Source organism: Aspergillus affinis, assembly GCF_023601865.1.
Source record: "Aspergillus affinis strain CMG 70 chromosome Unknown NODE_157_length_70448_cov_87_304344, whole genome shotgun sequence".
Classification (NCBI taxonomy): Eukaryota; Fungi; Ascomycota; class Eurotiomycetes; order Eurotiales; family Aspergillaceae; genus Aspergillus; species Aspergillus affinis.
The window spans coordinates 1-23,954 of record NW_026515938.1 but is presented as its reverse complement, the minus strand read 5'-3'; the positions used below and the strand labels follow the sequence as shown (position 1 = coordinate 23,954).

The 23,954-nt window shown below is 50.4% G+C and overlaps 10 protein-coding genes across 10 annotated transcripts; 7 read left to right on the top strand and 3 right to left on the bottom strand.

Moving 5' to 3' along the window:
* Nucleotides 1–388: 388 nt before the first annotated feature.
* Nucleotides 389–1,515, top strand: KD926_002598 (uncharacterized protein; the record flags this gene model as incomplete). The annotated part of the gene is made up of 2 exons (XM_053094294.1): nt 389–718; nt 787–1,515. The coding sequence occupies 2 exons, from the start codon at nt 389–391 to the stop codon at nt 1,513–1,515; spliced, it is 1,059 nt and encodes a 352-aa protein (XP_052950914.1).
* A 2,905-nt stretch (nt 1,516–4,420) lies between these two features.
* On the top strand, nt 4,421–5,831 carry akr1 (putative aldehyde reductase (AKR1); the record flags this gene model as incomplete). The annotated part of the gene is made up of 8 exons (XM_053094292.1): nt 4,421–4,467; nt 4,517–4,604; nt 4,659–4,672; nt 4,723–4,807; nt 4,874–4,966; nt 5,017–5,211; nt 5,286–5,414; nt 5,478–5,831. The coding sequence occupies 8 exons, from the start codon at nt 4,421–4,423 to the stop codon at nt 5,829–5,831; spliced, it is 1,005 nt and encodes a 334-aa protein (XP_052950913.1).
* Nucleotides 5,832–6,306: 475 nt separating this feature from the next.
* On the top strand, nt 6,307–7,755 carry KD926_002596 (MDR family NADP-dependent oxidoreductase; the record flags this gene model as incomplete). The annotated part of the gene is made up of 5 exons (XM_053094291.1): nt 6,307–6,897; nt 7,022–7,160; nt 7,245–7,314; nt 7,380–7,437; nt 7,528–7,755. 5 exons carry the CDS (start codon nt 6,307–6,309, stop codon nt 7,753–7,755), a joined length of 1,086 nt encoding a protein of 361 aa, XP_052950912.1.
* Nucleotides 7,756–8,128: 373 nt separating this feature from the next.
* KD926_002595 (CHAT domain-containing protein) lies at nt 8,129–9,571 on the bottom strand (the record flags this gene model as incomplete). Its single annotated transcript, XM_053094290.1, has 1 exon — nt 8,129–9,571. The coding sequence occupies one exon, from the start codon at nt 9,569–9,571 to the stop codon at nt 8,129–8,131; it is 1,443 nt and encodes a 480-aa protein (XP_052950911.1).
* A 98-nt stretch (nt 9,572–9,669) lies between these two features.
* KD926_002594 (uncharacterized protein) lies at nt 9,670–11,346 on the top strand (the record flags this gene model as incomplete). The annotated part of the gene is made up of 2 exons (XM_053094289.1): nt 9,670–10,390; nt 10,580–11,346. 2 exons carry the CDS (start codon nt 9,670–9,672, stop codon nt 11,344–11,346), a joined length of 1,488 nt encoding a protein of 495 aa, XP_052950910.1.
* A 424-nt stretch (nt 11,347–11,770) lies between these two features.
* Nucleotides 11,771–14,777, bottom strand: KD926_002593 (putative short-chain dehydrogenase/reductase; the record flags this gene model as incomplete). The annotated part of the gene is made up of 6 exons (XM_053094288.1): nt 11,771–11,833; nt 11,886–12,610; nt 12,664–12,775; nt 13,128–13,310; nt 13,376–13,990; nt 14,049–14,777. 6 exons carry the CDS (start codon nt 14,775–14,777, stop codon nt 11,771–11,773), a joined length of 2,427 nt encoding a protein of 808 aa, XP_052950909.1.
* Nucleotides 14,778–16,615: 1,838 nt separating this feature from the next.
* On the top strand, nt 16,616–18,343 carry KD926_002592 (uncharacterized protein; the record flags this gene model as incomplete). The annotated part of the gene is made up of 5 exons (XM_053094287.1): nt 16,616–16,712; nt 16,773–17,228; nt 17,299–17,409; nt 17,480–17,983; nt 18,102–18,343. 5 exons carry the CDS (start codon nt 16,616–16,618, stop codon nt 18,341–18,343), a joined length of 1,410 nt encoding a protein of 469 aa, XP_052950908.1.
* A 345-nt stretch (nt 18,344–18,688) lies between these two features.
* KD926_002591 (S-adenosyl-L-methionine-dependent methyltransferase) lies at nt 18,689–20,388 on the bottom strand (the record flags this gene model as incomplete). The annotated part of the gene is made up of 4 exons (XM_053094286.1): nt 18,689–18,871; nt 18,921–19,029; nt 19,080–20,203; nt 20,269–20,388. The coding sequence occupies 4 exons, from the start codon at nt 20,386–20,388 to the stop codon at nt 18,689–18,691; spliced, it is 1,536 nt and encodes a 511-aa protein (XP_052950907.1).
* Nucleotides 20,389–21,884: 1,496 nt separating this feature from the next.
* KD926_002590 (DUF3632 domain-containing protein) lies at nt 21,885–22,936 on the top strand (the record flags this gene model as incomplete). Its single annotated transcript, XM_053094285.1, has 2 exons — nt 21,885–22,308; nt 22,389–22,936. 2 exons carry the CDS (start codon nt 21,885–21,887, stop codon nt 22,934–22,936), a joined length of 972 nt encoding a protein of 323 aa, XP_052950906.1.
* Nucleotides 22,937–23,588: 652 nt separating this feature from the next.
* Nucleotides 23,589–23,954, top strand: KD926_002589 (uncharacterized protein; the record flags this gene model as incomplete). The annotated part of the gene is made up of 1 exon (XM_053094284.1): nt 23,589–23,830. A coding segment is annotated over one exon (242 nt), but the record flags the coding sequence as incomplete, so codon positions are not given.

Sequence of the window (23,954 nt, the reverse complement as noted above, 5' to 3'; positions counted from 1 at the left end):
AGGAAGGAAGCCAGGTAACAATGATAGTTTCCACATGGTGAAAGACTCTGAATGTGATGTTGTTCTTGTTCCGGAAAACGGGTGGACGGGCTCCGCAGCGTCCGGGAAATGAATCCCGGGGAGGGGGAAGAAGGGCTTTTCACAGGTAAATGGAGGCCTAATTACACCTTCTATCTCTGATTATCTTCCAGAACTCATTTAACACAAGGCCCTCATTTTCTTTTGACAGCTTGATGGTCATGACGTTCCTCCCACTATCAGCGTCATTGCGTGGTGATTGTTTGTCTGCCGGGAACTGAATCCCGAGAGGGGACATTGTTTTTTTACAACTCGACAATAGCCAGTCAAAGGAATTTTTACAACTATCATCAACCCGAGATATCTCGACATGTTTTCCTCGCAAAAACTGAATATCGGCGTCGTCGGCCTCGGCCGCATGGGCCAACGCCATGCCCTAAACGTTCTGCATCGGATTCCCCGCGCCCGCCTGCACAGCGTGTGCTCTGTCGCTGCGCATGAGATTCAGTGGGCAAATGAGCATTTGGCTATCGAAGGAGTGAAAGTCTTTGATCGGTTTGAAGAGATGATAGCCACTCCTGGACTAGACGCCGTTATCATTTCCTCTCCAACGGCGCTGCATATCCAGCATACACTTGCTGCTGTTGAGAAGAACGTCCATGTCTTGTGTGAGAAACCGGTCACTACGGACCTTATCCAGGTAATTCTCTCTGCTCTCTACCACCTGTTCGTGATTAGCAATAAGTTAAGTCAGATGTGTCCGTCCAGCTCCGACAACTCATCAACATCGCGGAGTCAAACCCCAGTACCAAGGTAATGGTAGGATTCGTCCGCCGCTTCGACGCCGAATACCGCGCCGCCGTTCAGAAGATCCACGAAGGCGCCATAGGTGACCCGTTGATGGTTCGGTCCCAGGGCGCCGAGAAGCTCGACAAATCCAATTTCACTACTGGCTATCTCCGCGCCAGTGGCGGTATTTTCGTCGACACGGCCGTCCACGATATCGATCTCACTTTGTCCTTTCTTGGGGAAGATGTAAGGCCGAAAGAACTATGGGCCACGGGATTAATTGCCCATCACCATGGCCTTATGGATGTCGGGGACGTCGATAACGGCATTGGCGTTGTTAAGTTCTGGAATGGCAAGATAGCGCATTATTATCATTCACGGACCACAGCGCACGGATACGATAATTGCACCGAGATTATAGGATCCAAGGGCAAGGTGTCGATTAATTTGGTGCCGAATCGGAATCGGGTGCAGGTTTCCAATGAGGCGGGAATTGTACAGGATGCTACGTCGAGTTGGATTGATCGGTATAGCGAGGCTTTTGTCACGGAGTTGGAGGAGTTCACTGGGGCGATTTTGGAGGGGAGAGAGTTGCCGTTGAGGTTGGAGTCGGCGTATACAGGGTTGAATATCGCCCTGTCGCTGCAAGAGAGTTTGAGGACAGGGAAGAAGATTGAGTTTGATGAGAATGGAAATCGAAGGACATAGACATCGGATCTCCCCTGGGATGTCTGGTTTTATCCATACACACGTGCAGTCAACGCGAATATGTGCATGAGGCGAGCTATAAACCTCAAAACACCATACAATCCTAAGGTTGAGGAGTGGATCAACTCCTGCTCCACCCGGTCAAGAGCGATATTATACCCAACGTGTAGATTTTATTCTAAGCAAATATTTTTGGGGTCTACTATCCTAAATCACACCTACACCGAGCAGATGACCATCTATATTTATGGCCTGACGCATCAACATGACAACCCCACCACCAAGGTCACATGACCACCATCTCTCGACCAGTCTCAAAACATGCGACCCTCAGAGTGTGTCAAAATCAGTGAGGCCGCTCCCCGACGCGGAGCGATTCAAAACGGCCGAAATAATTATGACGTAGTCCTTCCAGCGTGCGGACTCTTTATGTGAACTCTCTTGACTGAATTGCAAACGTGGAAGGCGTGAGGATTGTACAAAGATTGGCAGTCGCGTCGTTTCGATCAACCTCTGGACGGAGTGGTCGCTGGCCTTGGGGCGGGGGTAAAGTGCAAATGCCACTTGGCCTGGGCAAAACCATGTGGAAGCATGGAGGAGTCTGGTATTCAGGGGTGCGGATGCACACCGGAAGCCAGGCTAAATAGTTACTAATGAGATGCTGACTATGGCTGTGCAGCCCGGCACCCAAGGACAGGGGAAGAACCCATGTTCCGACAAACCACCAATGTCACATGACCCTGTCCCTGCCAACCAGTCTGAAAATATGCGACCTTCGGTGTGGTACGTTTTCTGTGAGACGCCTACCGGCTGCAGGAGCGATCGAAATTGGGCGAAAAAATTATGATGTAGTTCTTGTGCCGTAGAAAATCTATGATGTAAATTTCCAATAGAATCGATTCGTTTTGGAGGGGTAGGGATTATGCAAACTTTGTCCGTTGCGTCCATATCATTGACCTTGCGACAGAGCCTCCACTCGACCAGTCTGAAAATGTGCGACCCTCAGAGTGGTAGGTTATAGCTGGGAGGACCGGAGAGGTCTACACGGCTCGGGAGCGATCGGAAGCGATCCAAAAAATTACAATTTACTCTGTACTATTCAAAGACTTTATATTCCAAGTTTAAACTGAAGGAATCAATTGCTGGACCGGTGGGAATTAATTTTGTTATTTGTCTACCATTAATTAATCAAGCCCTAGGACTTTTCGTGGTCGAGTACCTGCTAGCGGAAATGCCGATATATATCCTGAGAGGTGTCCGAATTGTGCTACGATACTATTAATGACGGGATCTAATTAAATCGACGGTCGGATCAGTAGACCTTATTGACATCGACATGAAAATAATAAAAATAATTGAAAGCGTCCTTAAATATGACCAATAGTCAATATGGTATACCCACGTTCCCAGCCCAGACACTTGACATGAACATTTCGAGCTCGGGGTATATATTGCGAAGTGTATGTTGAACCCTGTGCAACTCGGGATACAATACCCCGAACCATACACGGCAGGGGGGTTCAAGTAAGCTTAACGGCTGCAGTTGTTCCTTGCTCGGTGCCTTATTAGGCGGCTGTCTATCTGATGGACGAGTTGGTCGGTAATCGGTATAAAATTAGATAAAGCTCACGGTAGTTGGTCATTGGATTATTAGATTTAGGTGATAGTACGTTTGAGGTACCTGGACTATCTATGAAGATATTCCAGGATGATATTGTTCCACAGCCGGAAATCTAGGCGCTATACATCTATGTGCGAGGAATTGGAAGCCGTTGATTGAGTGAGGAGATCTTATAGAACCCTCTTAATGTCGTTCGATGTATGTGGTGACGGGTGAATGAGTATAGTACGGAGTGATTGCTATGAGGTACCACGGTCAACGAAATCGGCTCTATACAGAACACAGTTGATGGTGACCCCCATGGACCATGACTAATGTCATACAAAACGCGGCTCTCGAACGTTCGAATTGTCCCAAACAGGACCCCGACGGTGCACGGGCCCGCCAGACCAAGGATATCAATGGTTTACTCCTAAAACTAACTAGATATGCAAGCGCCCCGAAAGGTCGGCCTGCAAGGTTTCCTGGTCTTGTTTCGAGCCGATCTTCAGTTATAACCAAGATATCAATTCATTCCCTCGAGTCCAACATGGGTGACCGTGGAACCGATCGCTGCCCTGGATTCTACTCCAGCTCTGCAAGCGAACCGAACCCCAGATTGTGGAATTAGCCGGGGCTCGAAGGAACACCGACTGGGAAATTATCCGTGCGGGTAAATGCACCGGCCGGGACGGTGATTGGCCAGTGGCTGACGTAAGTGAGAAGGTGGGGCGAGACGGGCTCCGGAGGAATGTTGGCCGACGTGACGTCATCTCATTTCCACCAGTCAGAGGCCGCCATTTGGAGGTTGCAGTTTTACTAGGCACTTGCATGGCAGCTGCATGTATGAATGGGAATGACAGGTGCAAGTATGGAGGTGTTTACTGTATAGAATAGACACTGTGGACATTGTAGACACCGTAGATAATCTGGGCACCTGTCCAGACCTACAATTGGAAAGTGTGAACTGTCAACTCAGCAATGGGGAATCTGGAACCCCCAGAAACGGAGTCCAAACGGGCAATCCCACGCACTGCCCCGCCGAGGGGTACCTGGCGGGGTAAAAGAAAAACATCGCGATGGAAGGGAGGGTCACGTTGGGAAGGTCCATGGGAAAGTATTGGCACGCCTTGCATTGCGTCTTTTTAGACCCCGCCGGAGAAATTGCCCTCCAGACTGCTACCTATTTTATTGCTGCCCTTTCCCTCTTCTTTCACGGTTTTTCCTCTTCTCTTTTCTCCTCATCTCTATCCTCCTGTATATTCTCCGTTCACTCTCCATCTCGTTATCCATTACATCATCACCATGTCTCTCGGCAAGACCTTCACTCTCAACACCGGTGCTAAGATCCCGTATGTTTTCCCTCCTCGACGTCAATTGACTCGAGACTAACTTGACCAGCACTCTGGGATTCGGCACCTGGCAGTCGGCCCCCGGTGAGGTCGGCGAGGCCGTCTACCACGCCCTGAAGGCTGGTTACCGTCATCTGGTAAGTGGATCAGCGATCACGTCAATTCGGACTGAACCCCGCTAACAGATCTAGGATCTGGCTACTATGTAGGTTACGCCATTCGGTCTCTGTCGCGCCCAATACTGACCCACAATAGCTACCAGAACCAGCGTGAGGTTGCCGACGGCATCAAGCGTGCCTACAAGGACGTCCCCGGCCTCAAGCGTGAGGACATCTTCATCGTATGCGCACCACACCCTCCATCGATCAATCGATCAAGACGTCCGTGCTAATCCAATCCAATCCAGACCTCCAAGCTGTGGAACAGCCAGCACCACCCCGACGATGTCGAGAAGGCTCTTGATGAGTGTCTTGCTGAGCTTGAGCTCGAGTACCTTGACGTATGTCTTCTCCGCCCTCATCTTCTGTCGGCAAAGTCTAACCTGTGCAGCTCTACCTCGTCCACTGGCCCGTCACCTTCAAGCGCGGCGACAACTACTTCCCCCTGGTTGCCAACAGCTCCGTCGAGGGCGGTGACGTCGACATCGAGGACAGCATTTCTATCGTCGACACTTGGAAGGCCATGACCAAGCTCCCCAAGTCCAAGGCCCGCGCCGTCGGTGTTTCTAACCACAAGAAGGAGCACGTATGTTATCCCACTATCTTCCAATTACCCTCCTCTTGGATCAACCAATGTCGATGCTGACTCAATATCTACAGATCGAGGCCCTCATCCAGGCCACCGGTGTCGTCCCCTCCGCCAACCAGATCGAGCGTCACCCCGTCCTCCAGAGCAACGACCTGATCGAGTACTGCGCGCAGAAGGGCATCCACGTCACTGCCTACTCCGTAAGCTCCCATCCCTTCACCCTCCCAACCCACTCCACCCATCAATGCTAACCATGACCCAAGGCCTTCGGCAACAACGGCTTCGGCGTCCCGCTCCTCATCAACCGCCCCGAGATCAAGGAAGTCGCCGAGTCCGTCGCCAAGCGTGTCGGCCACCCCGTCAGCGGCGCCCACGTCATCCTCGCCTGGTCCCAGGTCGGTGGCGTTAGTGTCATCCCCAAGTCCGTCACGCCTTCGCGTATCGCCGATAACTTCAAGGAGATCGAGCTCACTCCCGAGGAGGTCGCTAAGGTCTCTGAGCTGGGCAAGGAGCGTCGTCGCTACAACACTCCTTACATCGCTAACGTGCCCCGCTGGGATATCGATATCTTCGGCGAGGAGGACGAGAAGCCTGCTTCTCACAAGGTTGTTGTTTAAATGCAATGGCCTTGATTGAGTGAGTGCTTGGTTGTTAGTGCTGGTCACTAGGGTTTGGTGATGTGTTATGATATATAGCGGGTATCGGGTGAATAAAAAATTTTAAACATTTGATTCCAATGTGATGATTTATTATAAACTTTTCGTTTTGGTGTTGTGCTTGGATTGGGCGTAGAGTTCGGTACTCGGTAGATCTGAGGTAGAACCAACACCGAGCACTGGGAATCATACGAGTCGGAAATAGCCAAGGTGGAACCCAAGCAAGCAACATGCATATATGAAACGCAATCCTACTGACAAATCTACTCGTCTCCGCATTCGATTTGTAATGAAGGATGACCAGGATCACAACACCGAGGACCGAGATATCTATATAACGTCCATCGTTTCCCGATCATAGTATCTATCTTCACGCGCCCCTTTCATCTGAAATAAACAGAAAAAGTTAATTGAACAAAGTTCACCCATCTACAAAATGGCCCCAATCCCATCCACCACCAAACAATGGACCTTATCCCACAAACCACACTCCCATCTCCCCATCCTTCCTAACAGCTCTAAATCCCTATCCCCCGAAATTCCACCAACATTCACCCTTAAAAATACCCCATTGTCCTCCCCAGGCCCCTCCCAAGCCCTCCTCAAAACAATCTACCTCTCCAATGACCCCGCCCAACGCGGCTGGATCTCCGCCACCGCGGACCCAGCCCGTCTATACGTCCCACCCATCAACGTCGGCGAAGTCATGGGCTCCACCGGTATCGCCGAAGTCGTGGCCTCTGGAGACGAAGATCGACTGAAACCAGGGTCGAGAGTGTTCGCGCGCACCGGATGGAGCGAGTACACTGTTGCCAACATCGAGGATTGTACCGTCATTGGGAGTTTGGAGGGACTCAGGGATACGCATTTTCTGGGCTCGTTTGGCTTACCCGGCTTGACGGCTTATTATGGCCTCGTGGAGGTTGTGAAGCTGGGGAAGGAGGATACCCTTGTTGTTAGTGGTGCGGCTGGCGCGGTTGGGAGTATGGTTGTGCAGATCGCGAGAAAGATTGTGGGTTGTAAGAGGGTTAGTCTTTCCCTTCTTTTCGTTTCATCTATGTTGGAAAAGTGGAGGAATTGGTGTTAAATGACGGGGTGGTTATTGTGACGGTGGCGAGGAAAATGGAAGTATGCTAACGGGTGACGAACAGATCATCGGCATCGCCGGCACGGATGAGAAATGTCGCTGGGCCGAGAAGCTCGGTGCGGACGTGTGTATCAACTACCGGAAGGAGTCTTTCGAAGAGGATCTCTTCCGCGAGACAGAAGGCTTTGTCGAGGTTTACTTCGGTGAGTTAGGATTCTGCATATCCTCTCCCTCCCTCCCAGAAAGACATCAAGTAGGTGACATCAACTGACGAGCTGTTTACCTAGATAACGTTGGTGGAAAGATCCTCGATCTCATGCTCCTCAGAGTGAAGCGGTATGGACGGATTGCTGCTTGGTATGTTCTTCTTCCCCGGGGGTCTGTCTTAAGGTTGGGATGATTGACACTAACTGATTGATTAGCGGTACTATTGCAAACTATAACCGTGACGGAGACCCAGTAGGGTTGAAGAACTTTTATGTATGTCTATTCCTCTTCTTTTCGTCAAGCTTGATCATAGGATCAGCTATGGGGTACTCGGCCGAGTAGAGAGTACTAACCTAGTCATAGGAGGTGATATCCAACCGCATCACCATCCATGGATTCCTGATCTTCGATTACTTCCCCAAGATCGCCGAGGCCACTCAGGTTCTGGTTGAGGCCTGGAAAGATGGAAAGATTGAGGTGGATGATGCAACGGAGACGGTCGTGCAGGCTAAATTTGAAGATATTCCCGCTGTTTGGATGAGGTTGTTCGAGGGCGCGAATACAGGGAAGTTGACGACTGAGCTAGTTTAGTTTCATGTTTATGATGAAGGAATCCTTGAATTATAGGATTGGATAGAAACCAAAAGATTCATTCGTCCGTGTTTTCAGTATCCAGGTGAACGCTACCCATGTAAAGGTCGTTTAGAAATTGGGGTGATAATACTGGGTCCACATTATCTGGTGTCTGGCCTATTAGCAAGGGCTGAGATGAAGAATATTCGTTTTCGAATGAATGCTCAGGTCCCGGAGGACGTGAGCCTGTGGTCACCTGATGTGTCATGAACAGACTGCGATAGTCGCAAAGTATCGGGTAGTGGCGGCAATAGTTCAGGCTGTGACTGATTTCTCATATCACCTGTCTTGGTCTTTCCTCTTCCGGTTCTGGTCGTGGCTTTTGTACTCCTTAATGCCATACAGCATTGTGCAAGGCTTCGGCCACTGATCGATTCGAGAACGGGATTCTGCCTTCCTGAAACTGGGCCAGAAGCTGGCCATAAAAATGTCGGGCGACTTCCGGACAAGCATCATCGTTCGCTGACCACATCGACGCAATCAGGTGTCCAACAGCAACCTGAAAAGCGCTAGCCAGGTGAATAGCTTCGTACGTGAGCTTCTCTGCGGTGATCTGGGCTGTTGAGCAAGCAGACAAGAATGTGATTCGCGCTTGACTGGCGACATGATCGGAGATCTGTTGGACTGTCAGTCTCTCGACACCGGGAGTCGACGATGGGTTGTCACTGTTGCTGTGGTGCTGGAGAAGAAGATGGCTCTCGGACGGGTTGCCCGGGTCACAAGATCCGTGACAGGTAAAGTGAATGATATTATGCTTCTTCATGACCTCTAGAATGGCTTCAGCCCCCGGTTGGTGCTCTACCTGGACCTTGTATGCGGCAGAAACAGCAGCAGCGGCCTTCTGAATGACTTCGATCTCTTGAAAGACTCCCGGAAGTGATCTCCCAGCCGGAGTGGTAGGCATAGCCACGATGGTGATTGAGGATTGAACGTCCTGATTGAGGGTTGTAGCTGTTATTTTATTCAGGCAGGATCGAAAATAGGTGAGCGCCTTGATGGTAGGCGTGTAAGAGGAGATCACACGGTGCATGGTGTTTTCAGTGGGCTGCTCGGGTCCATGTCCAACGGCGTGAAATGGCAGGGAGCTGGCGACTCCAGTTCCGATCCACCAAATGCGATTCAAGGGACAGTCCGAACTCGGGGTCGACGAAGTTAGGGCCTCAATTTTGCCTAGTACTGGACAAACACAACATTCCCACAACCAGGCAAGGGAGGAGGTGCGATAATAGGACAGAAGCGGTTCGGGGACGGAGTTCAGCGTGTCCATCTCGCCTTGCATATCCCGATGGCTACCCCTGTCACCTAGATTCCGAAAGCGCCCTAGGAGGGTGGATAGACCAAAATGAGATGAAATGGAAGTATGCATTCCAGGTAAATTGAGAACGTGAATCTCCTGACTCAGCAGAATGATCGCATCACTAGCCAATTCCGTAACGTTGATAGTTACGATAGGACCCTCAACAGCTTGAGCTATGGGATCAGAAAAGGCGGGCTCTAAGTGAAAGTTTTCATATCCAGTCTTGCTGCGGATCTCGACTAAGCAGGCATCGAGCTGTCTAGGAGCATCTTGCTTCCATTTAATCACGTTGGACAGCTTGGTGGCTCGTTCGGCCGAGTCCTTGAGGGGATGTGATAAGACCTGGCGTAGACGATCATACTCCTTGGCTAATTGTGGATGGTCATGGTGAAGCTGGACTTCATCGCTTCGACTGTCCACAAATTCAGCAAACAAATTGAGAAGGATGATACTGTCTTTTTCTATTACTCTGGGCATGGCGGCTTGGTGGAGCCCTCCCCCGGGGACGCGGACGGCGCTACCAGTATCTTGTGCCGAATGATTATAATTACTGCGAGAAACGGTTGAATGGTATTCTGGACGTTGAAATCTCCTCCTACTTTCACCAGATTACCGAGCGGACCCGTAATGTGACGGCCGTCTTTGATTGTTGCCATTCGGGCAAGATCGCACGGAACTTGCTAAATGGTGGAAATGCCGTCCCTAAGGGGGTGTCCAGACTTCGTTCAGAGGTGCTCGAGAATCGTACGCGACAGCTTCAGAGTGATGGAAAGCTGGACCCATCTAAGATCACCAGTCTGGAGGGCAATCCACATCTAGTACGAATTGTCGCGTGTGCCGGTAGAGAAACAGCTTGGGAAAACCAAATCGGGCCGCTTGGAGGTCAAGGAGCGATGACGGAAGCCCTGGTGGAGGTCATGCGTCAGTTTCTATCACGCCCCGTGGAGGTGTCATGGCGGAAGATCATGATGAGAGTCTCGGAGCTAGAGGCGATTGACTTTCCCGACCAACGCCCACACGTTGAGGGCCCCCATGAACACGTCATGTTCCCCTTGGAGAGGAAAAGCTTCGCCGCAGTTCCCGTAAGGCTGGAGGGTGAGACGCTTATTCTCAAGGCTGGTCGTTTGGCTGCGGTACATGAAAACAACCAATATATAATCATGCCATACGGATATCACGAGGCGATTCCTAGGGAGAAGATCGGCATTGCATCAGTAAAGGCAGTCGGGGCCTTTGAGGCTGTTCTGAAGGCATATCAAAATATAGGCCTTGAACGACTCAGCCTGGCAGACGGCTGTGCCTTTCTAATAAAAGAGTTCTCCCTCTCAATATCTGGTTACGATGTCAGAAGACCTAGCGGAGTATTCACATCTGATAACCGATCGTGCTCATATTCGACTAATCGACGACGGAGATCATGAGAAGGAATTTGCTCATATTCACGCTGAAGGACAACGGATTGTCTTGTCGGACGCGTCTTGTCAGTCTGTGCCTCCTTCGGCTTTGGGTCCACCGACAAGTACGAAGCCGTGAAGCAGGCAGCTAACCAAGCAAGCTTATTATCTCGAGCGAGCCACCTCCTCAATCTCAAGGCAGCTGATGGGGAGGTCTTAGAGCACAATCTCCGGGTAGCTTTCGAAACGTTTCGCAACCGAGAAAAGCTGCCCCTAGACGGCACCGTCCATATCAATGATGGAGATTATGTCCAAATCAAGCTACAAAATGAGGGAAACGTACCATTTGTCTCACTGTTCAACATCAATGTGGCTGGATCGATAAGTCTGGTAACGGGAAGCTCGCCCAGAGGGGTCGAGCTTAAACCGCAGGAGCCCTATACAGTTGGTAAACGACAGTTTGACGGGACGCTCGACGGCCTGCGAGTTTCCTGGCCGCCCCTCCTACCACCAAGCACGGGAGCTTCTGTCTCGGAAAGTTTTCTGTGTATTATTTCAAGCGCGGCAGTAGACCTCCGCATTCTCGAGACTCCTCGTCAGCCCCGACCAAGGAAGTCTTGGAGCGATCTATCTCAATTGGAAAAACTGGCGTACGATTTGGCATACGGTCAAGGTCGAGACTGTGAAAAGGAAAGAGCACCTGGTATTCGATGGAATCTGCTTCGCGTAACTTTCAGGTTGCTCTATCCCCAAGTGTTTCAGTCAGAAATTTCATACATTTTTGCTATAGAAAAGATGGTGGCTAGTGCAGTAGTTGCGTTGGTACGGCTTCAAGGCCTACCGGCGCCCTGTCAGTAAGCCTGCGAATCTCGAGGACACAACAAAAGAATGTTTTTCATTCAGGAAGGGCTTCAAGAATGTCAGATTCGTAATTTATGCGCATACTAGACGATACGAAAAGGGGATGAGTCTTTGGAGTCGGATTGTCTGATGCACTAATAAAACCCGGGCTGACTGTCAATAGTTGTTTGTTGCTTTTTCTGCATATTTGGTATGTCTGTAGCCTTCAACGGAACTTCCATGCCGTCAAAGATGAAATCGGTCATCGGTCGTGGACCAACAACAAGATCATCCCACGGGCATCCTCACGTGGACCTACCTATCAACCCACCAAGCCGTCGAATGTCGATACAAAAGACCCATCTGTAAAAATAGCCGAATTTAATTCTATTTACCGTTTACTAGATGACCCTATTGCCCTGCATCTACCCCAGAGCAGCATTCACCGAATGGTATACCCCCCATCGACACGGATATCCGCGCCGTTGATCATACCACTCGAGTCCTATTCCAAACATTAGGACAAATCGCTACAAGCAAGGGTATGTGGAACTCACCTGACACAAGAAAACCGCCGCATCTGCAACCTCCTCAGGCAAAGCAAACTTCCCCGTTGGGATATTCTTCAAGAACGCCTCCCGGACTGAGTCCTCCCCCCAGGCTTTCTTCCCCAATGCCGTCCATGCCACGGTAGGCGAGACACTGTTCGCCGTAATGCCACGACCTCCCCACTCAGACGCCATGCTGCGAGTCAAACCCAGTAGTGCCGCTTTCGACGCACAATAAGCGCCATGCCGATGCAACGCGATATGCGCGGCCTGAGACGCAATATTCACGATGCGGCCCGGAGCTGGCGGACTAGTCGAAGACTCCGCGGTTTTTGAGGCCGCGAAATACAGCCGCGCGAAGGCCTGAGAGCACATCATCGGCCCCAGTACGTTGGTAGTAAGATGTTTCATGGTATCTTCAGGAGGCGTGATCTCCATATCGCTGAGAGATACATATCCAGCCGTGTTGATCAGGATGCTAGGGAAGACGCGATCTGGCACAGAGGATGAAGATGGAGAGACCATCTCCGTCTCCAGCGTGCCGAACACCGACTGCACAGATTCCGGCGATGTGATGTCGCATTCGTATGTCCGGATTTCATCTCTGCTGTGCGTGGCTCCGTAGCCTTCCTCAAGTAGCTGGTCTCGACGAGAGGCTTCGAATGGGGCGTAGAGAATTGCTAGTCGGGCTCCTTGTTCGCGGAGACGTTTGCCAATGCTGGAGCCGAGGCCACCTGTAGGGCGGGTTAGTGGAGCGATTGGGACTGACGTAGGAGTCAAAACCAACCTAGGCCTCCAGGGAGAATGGCTAATCTGCGCGCAAAGGCCATTTCGACAAACCTGGGGGAGAGTATGATGATGAAAGATGGAGAGTGGGCGAAGAGTCCGGGGTTGTTTAGCTGCGTTGGCATCGCCCCCTCGTTGGCAGCGGATGACGTCAGACGCCCAGCTCTCGGCCGGTTTGCAGGCAGTCCTCAGGCACCACACTCTTTATAGATCGGGAAAGTCATTGAAACCTCACTGGATAAGCTGACATTTTTACATCAATAAATCTGGGTACAGCTTCTTTCTCGCAAACATGGCAATCAACCGAACAAAAAATTGAATCGTATTCGAAATGATCAAACGTCAGATTTCCACTCAGACAGATTCCCCGATACAATTACAAGACCTAATTGTTGCCACCATCGATTGGTCAGCGTGAAAATATAGGCATTTGCGCTCAAATTGCCAACAATTCTCAATGTTCACCATCGACTGTGTCTCTCGATCCCAGATGGTGGACATGCCAAGAACCTCTCTCTGAGCATCCAAGCCTACAGCACGGATATACCGCTCCGGGGAGCGCACAAGAATAGCCGTTTCGAACCCTGCGCGTGGAACCGCATCGACAAGCGTTACTCGACGAAGAGGATTGACCGAAGCTGAGGCCAGCTAAGAACGAATAGAAAACTGACGTTAACATCAGTTTTGACGAAAGATGGTATCGCAAAACTTACCAACCCCCAGCACTTCACCTCCGTTGCGCCGTTCCAGCTCACATAAAGAATTTCAGGCGAAGAGGCGTTCTGGCGTCGCACCACGATAGTCGGGTCCGTCGTGGGATATCCCTTCCAATTCTTTTTGTAGGCACGGTAGGATCCTAGCGCGGATCCAAGTACACCAAATTGGAGGTCTAAGACGACCTCTCCGGCTGCCGTGTGCTCTGTCAGTGCAGTATTATGTCCCCAATTAACAAGAGTGTTGCCTTCCGGTAAACTCTCCACATTTCCCATCACTATCGACTGCAGGCCTTTGGGATGTGAAAGTTGACGAACGCTAGACATTGACATTGTCGCGTAGTCGATTGTAAAGAACCGAGCGGTCGAACAGTTGAAAGTACAACCAAGCGAGGTGTTACGCACGTGGTTGTCGAACATAGTCAAGTGTTTCAATTCCTTGTCGTGGAAGACCGCATGATGCTGGAAGGCGAAGTCGGGCACTCTTCCGCTGACGCTGTCGGTAAATTGGTTCTTCTTCCCACCCATGATCCAGATGGGGTTGCCGTTGGTGCCGTTGATATAAACGACCATACTGCAGAAGTTAAAAGAGACCACATAATGCCCATCGAGGGTCTAGAATGGGTCAGTATGTCGAATATGCCTCATCTAGCATTTACTGATGGCTATTTACCGTTTGTATGCTGTTGATATGACACCAGTCCCAGCCGTCAGGCCCCTTGTAATAAGGAACACACGAGTCCGCAATGCTGAAATGGTCGATGGCGTGCCACGTAAAAAGTGCTCTGCCAGTTATAACATCCACTTCCTGGAAGACGCTATCCAACAGCGTGTCCCATTCCGATCCTCCGACTGTCCTCAGGTCATAGTGGATGGGATTATACGCCGTAATCAAGGCCGTTCCTTCGTTTGTAAGACGAAACTCATGAATATCAGCGCCGATCGGGAGCCCATTGGTTGTAATAGTGTGGACGATGTCGTAAGAGGAGTTTAGCATGAGCCACTTTCCGTTTCCGTGACCCTCTGTTTGTTTTCCAACCCAGACAGTCAGGTAGTCATTTCCCTGGAACTGTTGAACTCCTACATTGTTGACCTTGTTTTCCCGAGTTTCGTCTTGGAACCACACGAGACTGAGGTCGCTCGCTGAAAAAAACATCCCAACACCTGTCTCGGGATTGCTCGCATAAGCCAGAAAGATGTGTGAGGCATTATCCACCGATGCCTTGTCCCAGGTATTGACTAGAAAGACCGGAGATATTATATTTGACGTGTGGTAGGTCTGGTTGGGCCTGAGACCAAATTGTCCACCTTGGTAAGCGACAAAATCGGTTATTGGTGCAACATCGGAGGCCACATATTGAATGAGGGCGAAGAACAGGTAGACGAATATGTGACAAGACATCTTTTTGATGACCGATGCTGTAGGGTCGCCGTGTCGATTATAATCAGGCGCGTAGAGAGGGAGGGAGGGAGGGAGAGGAAAGGAGATAGAGGGAGACAGAGGGAGACAGAGGGCGAGAGGAAAGGAGATAGAGGGAGACAGAGGGAGACAGAGGGGGAGAGATAAAGAGAGAGAGTGAGTGAGTGAATGAATCAGTGTGGGACGGAGACCATGTTGACCATAGTGAATAGGAAAGCTGCGGTGACTACTGCAGGCAAACCGAACAGGGCAATTGTATTTCAACTTGACTATAAAAGAAAGGTTCACTGTGACTTTATTTTTACCTAGTTGATAACAGGGTAAGCGTTTTAATTCGATGAGTATTATACGAAGCAAAGGAGTCAGCGAGATGATAGTTATGGGATGAATCTACTATTTTTAGCTAAATAACATGAAATCATATAAATTGTGGAATATTCTGTAAACTTTGAGTCATTTTATATCTTTGGCAGTAGGAATGATATTTTAGTGGGTCGCATACTAGAAATAAACCGAAGCTTGGTTGAGCCTAAACCGCCTGTTAAGTGAGAGTAATCATATATGATTTACGGACTTGACAAGATTATTTGGAGGTTCCATTCAGTTCCATGAGGAAGCCCTCTCTCTTATATTAGATTTGACTAAATTTCCTTCTCAAATATGCAATTTCTCTAGATTCCACCTATTTTATCTTATCTACATGGCTATGTTGATGAATGTGATAAGGGATGTGTCAACAACATGAAATAGGGCAGACAAAAGATAAACACAACAAGTGACCCTCTTGTGCGTACTCGTATTCCTGAGTCTACGTTAAAGAAACCAATGGAAAATTGATATCCATTAGCGCCAACAATTTACATGTAAAGCCATGGCATAAAAGAATCAACCTTCACGCCTATCAGACTGCATCTCTCACGAACCCAACTCCCTCCCTATCGGGCTCGAATAACCCCACTATCGGGGGCAGTCATTCAGGTCCGTGCTTCATCAACCGAAGGCCCGAAAGAAAAACCCAAATCCCCGATACAAGAGTAAAGTGAAGACTTCCATTGGACTGACTGGCCTCTAGCGCACACCACCCGGGAAAAGGGGGCGGCAAGTGTAGACATGCGGGGAAAGCTCTGGGGTTCGGTCTGGGGTCTGGGGTTCCCGTGCCCCGTACTCGTTACATCCTTCGCTTTTGTCTTGACCTATGAAGGGATTTACGTTTGGCTCTGCCATGCTTCGGATATTCCGAGTTCGGTGGCGGTTCTTTATGCCGCGAGGCTTCCATTTAATCGAGAATAAAAACATTGAAAGCTTGGTTGGAAGTTGACGAACTTTCTCCAAGCTATCATCTCTATGCACTTGATATTGAGCGCAGGCATGCATCGCCGACGAGCACCTCCCTTCATTCTCCCTATAGCACACGAATATAACCAAAATCACTCCTCGTCTGTTATTTCTCTCGTGATCGGAAATGCCTGGGATGGATCACACGCCTCCATCTTGCCCCTGTTAGCTGCCGTCGTATCTGGTCTGGCTCAACGCCACAAACCAGCCGGACCAATGATTCATTAAGTATCCCCTTGGCGCTGACATCTTCGGTGCGAACTGACCCGAGTATTATTGCAGATTATTGAGGAGATTGAAATCGTAAATCTCAACCATGTGGAAAAGGTTGGAGTGCCTGGGGTTCGCCCGGGGAAAACACGCTTATGCACTGACACCGCATTCTGGTCAAACGCTGTATATAAGACCATGGCCCTATCTGGGGATCAGGGGAGAGTTTTGTGACATCTACTCATCGGACAGCCTGAGCACCCCTAAGTATTAAGATGGGTCTCTTCAAACACAAGATCACCGTCTCAGACGACCAGGTGACGCATGCTGGTCGTCTCACGACAAAGCAGTCTCTATTCCCGAATTTTCTCGGTATGTGATTTAGAGATAGTGAACGACTGATCGGGGTCCCGTGTACTAACGTCAAATCAGTCACCATCCTTTTCTTTCTCTGGGGCTTCGGCTACGGCCTCCTCGATGTCCTCAACTCTCACTTCCAATCCACCCTTAATATCACCCCGGCCAAAGCCTCCGGTCTCTCGGCCGCCTACTTCGGCGCATACTTTGTCTGTCCGCTGACCATCTCCGGTTGGATCCTGCGTCGCTTTGGCTTCCGTTTGACGTTCATCACAGGGCTCGTGGTTCTCGCTGTGGGATGTCTGATCTTCTGGCCGTCAGGGGTGAAGAAGTCGTTTGGCGGCTTCTGTGGGTCTATGTTCATTGTCGGCGCGGGTCTTTCGACGCTCGAGACGGCAGCGGATCCGTTTCTTGCTATCTGTGGTCCTCCTAAGTACTCTGAGGTGCGTTTGAACTTGGCTCAGGCGGTGCAGGGCGTGGGAGGCTTCGTGGCGCCGTTGTTGGCGAGCCGGGTGTTTTTTGCGCATACCGGTATGTCTATCATTCCATAGGTTCCTGGTATGACTCGGGTAATTTACTGAGTGATATCATTTGATCCCAGTGGATGACGATCAGGGTCTCAACAACGTCCAATGGGTCTACCTCGGTGTCGCGGGCTTCGTCGCTCTCCTAGTCATTCTGTTCCTCCTGGCTCCTTTCCCTGAAATCACAGGTTCGTTCATATTTACCCCCAATCGCCACCTGAATCCCATCCCACTAAACCCACCTAACCTCCTCCCCAGACGCCGACATGAGCGCCCAAGAAGCCGAAATCTCCGACACCGACACCGGTCCCCTCAAGAAACAATACACACTCTTCCTCGGCGTGTTCTCTCAATTCTGCTACATCGGCGCGCAAGTCTCCGTCGCAAACTACTTCATCAACTTCGCCATGGAAGCCGGCAAAGACAAAGCGTTCGCCAGCGATCTCTTCGCCATCGCCCAGGCCGTGTACGCATTCAACCGATTCATCGCCGGCGGACTGATGATGATCCCCGCCTTCAAGCCACGATATATGCTGACGGCTTATCTGACGGCTTGTTTTGTGTTCTCGATTGCGGCGATGAAGACGACAGGTACGACCAGTGTGGGGATGTTGATTATGGTGTTTGTGTTTGAGAGCTGTTGCTTCGCGACGATCTTTACGATGAGTATGAGGGGTTTGGGGAGGCATACGAAGCGTGGGGGTGGGATGTTGGTTGCTGCAATTAGTGGTGGTGCGGCGTTTCCGCCTATGATGGGTGCTGGTATGTTGTTTCCTTCTTTCTCTTTTCCTTTGGTTTGCGGTGCTAGTTTGCCTTCCCCCCGCCTTTCTACTTGCCCATGAATCTGGCTGGCTGGTGAGATGCTGACGAGAGCAAACAGTGGTGACCAAAAAGAACGCCCACGTCGCCATGGCCATTCCCATGATGGGCTACATCCTGGCCTTGGTGTTCCCGATCTACGTCAATCTCTTCCAGCGCGAGAGAATGGACGAACACTCGCAGTCCAACGTGGGTATCGTTCCGTCGCTGGAAGATAAGGTCCCGGAGGATGCGGAGGGCGGGAAGAATGCCACCGCGACGGTGGAATTGGCAGAGCATGTTGAGAATACTCGCGGGAATTAGCGGTTGGAACTCGTTTGATAAAAAGACGTTCTGCTCTCTCCGTTCTGTTTGGTGTTTGATACTGTAACAATTTGTCTTTGGGGGTTCAAAGGCATGAATAACCAGATTAAGGGACTGCAAAGCAATATCCATGAGCTGTAACAAGTTCATATTTCATCGGACCAGCTGTAGAGCTTCGTATCTCTTCGTTCCATTCATTCCTAAATTCTATCTAAACATCAAATTTAGCCATAAATCACGTGACGTACAGTACTATATAGTACAAACAACTTCATCACTCCTCCATAAATTTTGATATCCCGATCAGGATGGCGTGCTCAATGAGCGATTCAGATCAAGAATCCCCTAAGGAAGGCGAGACTTGCCGGCCTTGCGGCTCGCTTCAAGGGCACCGGCCAAACCGAACTGGCTGGCAAGGCCATTGATACGGTGGGTGGAGTTCAGGTTCTTGACGACAACCATCTGGTAGCAGGTGGCGGAACCTTGGCGAGAGGCAATGACGGACCAGGCGAGGAAGAGCTCCCAGATCTATTGCACGTTAGAGTTGATCAGAATGCCAGGAGACGGAAAAACTCACTCTGTACCATCTAGGTCCGTACTTGGCCTTGATGGCCTCGACGTTACCAACCCAGTTGCGGTACCATCTCCAGAGGGTGCCGGAATAGTGGACACCGACAGTGTCGATTCTATTCGTTATTAGTGCTTTGCTCAATTGAACTGTGATAAGAAGACTCACCCCTTCACTTCAAAGCCAGCCTGTTCCAAGCACTTGATGTAATACCAGAGAGGAGTAGAGGCATCGGCACCACGGAAGATGTACTTGTTCAGATACAGACCCCAGATGAAATCTTCATACTGCCAAGCCTGTCTCAAGCCGGAAAGCTGAACATACATGGCACCGTCGTCGTTGAGCATGTCGTAGCACTGGCGGAAGAATCCGGTGAGTTTGCGGATACCGACGTGCTCACCCATCTCCAGCTGCGTAATCTTGTCATAGCGCTCGCGAACAATATCACGGTAGTCCATGCACTGAATCTTGCTCTGTTCTTCGGGGATGCCGGCCTGGCGGAGAGCGTCGTTGCCCCAAGCGGTCTGGTTCTCAGCAATAGTAACTCCGGTCACCTTGGCGCCATAGTTCAGACTGGCGAACTTGGCCAGGGTTCCCCAGCCGCAACCAATGTCCAGCATCTTCTCGCCGTCCTTCAGGCCAATCTTCTCGCAGACGACCGCCATCTTGTTATCCTGCATCTCCTCCAGGGTCTCTTCCTGTTCATTGTCCGAAATAATACCCGAGGTGTAGATCATGCGGGGGCCGAGGAACCAAGCGTAGTGGTCGTTACCGCTGTCGTAGTTGGGGCGAATCTGCTCCTCATCCTGAGCCTTAGTGTGGAAGAGGACGTCAACGAAGAAAGTGCCAACGATGAACTTGAACAGGTCCCAGGTGAAAGCGAAGCTTGCCCAGTCGTGACGGTATTCCAGCACCTCGAGCACGTCGCCGTTGAAGTCCACCAGTCCGTCCAGGTACATCTCGGCGAAGGTCTGCAAAGGAACCTTGTTCTTTCCGTGCCATTTTGCCTTGTCCTCCTCGCGCTTGAAGGTCACGTAGTGTTCAACGGGGCGGCCAGGCAATTTAACCTTGTTGTTGGTGCGGGGGCTGCAGCTGGAGGTCCAGGTCCAGAAAGCCACCAGAACGGGGAGGACGGAAACGAGGGCAAAAAAGATGAAGGTCTTGAACCCACCGCCCACCAGGAAGGTGAGCAGGCCGGGAACACCGGTGATGGCACCCGCTAACAAGAGGTTGGAGAAGCTCTCATTGCCGGGACCGTCAGCAGCCAGAGGGGGATTGTTGATCGCTGCAGACTTGGGGGAGGTTAGCGAAGCTAGAGCGAGGTGAATTAGAGGCCAATGGCTTGGGGAAATCTGACATTGGTCGTAGCAATTCCGCAGTCCTCGCCGGTTGCGAATTCCGAGGGCTTCGCAGCGGGAGTCTTGATGAAGTCGATGTCGCTCGAGAGCTCAGGCTTCTTGGCTCCCGTGGCACTCATTGTCGATTGATACCTCGTCGGGTCGTCGAGGCTCCTTTCGTGGCTGTATCAGAGACGAGGAGAGGACGAAGGGAGAAGGGAAGACTTCTGGATGGGAATGTTTGTGGACGGGCCAAGCACGTGCCGCGGCGGTCTCAGAACTGCCCGTGATCTGGTAACGCCGGCGTAATGCCACGTATCCCTCCCCACCTCTTGTCTCGCAGGAGCGGGAAGGGTGGTCCCGGGAGGACAGCTACGACCAGTATGTTGTATGCGATGTGTTCGAACGACAGGCATTATCCTCATGGTTTTAATGCATTTTCTATGTCATCAAGTACTGTCATCCCAGTAGCTGCATAATTGGCATCGCTGTGGACGTGTGTGGGTATCCGTATTGTCGTGGCAGCATGTCCGCGGGTGTAAGGTCCAGTATTTCTGCCAAGGCCGGACGCAACTCGGTCCGCGCCGATCGTCCGTCTGCCCTGCCCATTGTCCGCGGGCCCCGAGGAGCGGTGAGAAGCCTGGCTGGCCTCCATCTGTATAGCATGGTGTATAACCATAACAATTCAATCGAATATGGTCATAACCACGGCATATACCCGTTATGAACTAGGTGTATGCATCCTATCTTAATGACTCGGCTCCCTAAGCACATAAATAAACATAAAAGAAAAATGAACAAAGACGTTGTTTATATGAAGATGGCGAAATACTTGGCACATTACGCCTCAGGCATCCAAAACAGTAATTACTACATGATGCCGCCTGTCAACTACCCCTGCATACCCCGAGGAATGCTTCTTTTTCTTTGCAACACCCCCAAAATAGAATTAATCTTCGGTTTTCCTTGTTAGCTCTGTGTTCCGCCAAATCGTCTGGTAGTTGACCTCTCATTACCTCGCTCTTAATAGTGCAAGGTCATTATTCTATAACGGGAATCCAATTCGGCCGACCCACATTGTTAGGTCTGCCGTGTATGGCTTTGGCCCCCAAAGGAAACGTGTCGGAGACCACGCCCTGCTACGCCACATTCTGCCACTCGATTTGTGCGTGCACAGCCTCCTAGATTGGGTAATTCATACTTTCATTGAATCAGAGCTGCTATTGACAGTGGACAGTCCATATATCTAAGAAGCCTCAGATCTCCATTGCATCTAGGATGTATACAGCCACATGTCGCCGCGTATATACACTAGAAAAGCCCTTACTACTAAGGGTTGACCCTTTTTAGTGTAGCGGTATTTTTCTGCCACACCACAGTACCGGTCAGCCCTGTTTGGTGGCTGTTAATCGCCGTTAAACTCGGAATATATCTCCCTCTATCCCCTTGACGGGTACTATTGAGTACCATATTCATTAATTAGATTACTTTTTCTTCTTCCCTATCTTGACTTGCTCAAATACACTTACCACCTCTTGATTTGCTATTCATACACCCTTAGTCCAAGTCACCCGAAAACAAAGCAAAAACGCCTGCCCAAATCCCTAACTAACAAACCACCTCCTGCGACAAAACCATGCCATCTCGCGACAGTGCCCTCGCAGGCCGCGCCTCCTTCATAAAAACCATAGAGTCCTCCGAAGAATTCAAAATCCTCGACAAGTTCGTCCACTACCCCGAGGCCCGCGTAGAAGGCTACGTCAACCAGATCATCGACCAATGTAACATCGCTATGATCATTGATGACAAATATCCAGAAGAAGGCGTCGCCAACGTCGATACAAATCTATGCTGGGCGCTCTTGGAACTCGCACAGCGTCTTCCTCCATCGAAGCAGACGAAATTAGTCCAGATGCTGGCTGAGCTGCAGACGCGCACGGTGATGCATCCGGTCACAGGACAGCCGCTAACTTATCAAGGTGATGTCTTGTTCACGGATCTTCCGGCTTCGGGGTGGAGTGAGTTGGAGGCTTTTGATGAACATGGTGGGGACTGGCATGGTGGGTGTTGCTCCCTATCTTGTTCAATGATTGTTTGCGCTTTCTATCCTAAATGGTTGGCTGACCTATCGGTGTTGCAGACATCACTGATCCGGACATGGATCCGGAGTGCCAGGATCGCTGGGTAAATCTGAATGCGTTCGTCGCGCAAATGAGCCAAGCGGCTGAGCTTCGAGAACCGTTCAATGACTCACAGAAAGTCCATCGAATGGACCGATCTCTACGAGCGATCTGGGTCATGAGAGAGGCGTTAGAGAACGACACCCGGCCCCTGGAAGAGTTGGTCGAGTCGGCCGCTATGCGAGCTGCGTGTATGTGGTTCATTTATGCGGCTGATCGGCTGCGGCAGAAGGTCGATTTTCAAGTTCGATATCCCGATCTCCACGGAGCCCCAGGGAGTAAGTACGCCGACAAGGGGTGGAGAGGACATGAATTGGAAAGATGGATAATGTGGATGCAAAGACTCAACGAATTGAAGGCTGTTTGTGCGAGTTACGAAACGGAGCGATTGATCGAAATTGCGCAGGAGAACATTTTCAGAGTCATGCCGCCGTGTGATTTCGATGTGGCAATGAAGGATAACCGTACCTCAATCATTGCCCGGTGGCCAGGGGATGAGATACCCTGAATGGAAGATCCGTTGAATTTTAGGGCTCTGTTAAAGTTCGAACCCCCCTGATTTTGCTCGTTATGATGATCCGTGGGATTGATTGCCTTGTTGGTTTGGGGGCCGAAATGACCCTGTTCCTCCACCAGCACCAAATGTGTACACCGTATGTATGAGAGTGGGCAAGATGTTAGCGCCGTGGACCCGGTAGATTTATGCTTCTACCGAGTATTCTACTCTCCTTGCAGGAGTATACTCCATGGCGAACAGTCTTGAAAATTTACACACCAGGTCGATTCATGAAATATGCCTCAAACCACAGCCCAGCGGGTCCGGGTTGAACGAAAAGTGGAACCACAGTGAACATTTCAGCGAATTATTTAGCACAAAAAAGCTTAATAGCGGGAGTGATCATCGAAGCTATTCCAGATCAGGAGTGTAATTCGGTGCTATGGCTGTATGCCATGGGGCGAAGCACTTATTCCTCATCCTTCCCATATTCGGTGTCCCTTGGTGAATGTTTTGATGATGTAGGGGCGCAGCCTTGGAAATTCAAAGGATTATTTAAAGGGGATGAACCCCTGCATATTCCATAGAATTGACCCTATCTCAATTAGAATATCAATTGCTACATCTCCACACTGAATATCACGCATACAAAATAACAATCAACATGACCGACGGCCTCACCGCTGCCACTTTGGCAATCTACATCGTTCTCATCATCCCCAGTGCTTTCCTCCTTGTCAAACATGGCCGTCAAGGCCTCCTCGGATGGCTCTTCTTTACCATCTTCTGCACCATCCGCATCATCGGCAGCGGACTTTCTCTGTCCAACTCTTCCGCCGCAAGCATCATCTCAAACATCGGTCTGTCGCCGCTATTATTCGCGTCAAGTGGAATTGTCAAAGAAGCGTAAGTTATACTCATCCATACACACACGCACACGCACACACACATACACACACACACACACACACACACACACACACACACACACACACACACACACACACACACACACACACACACACACACA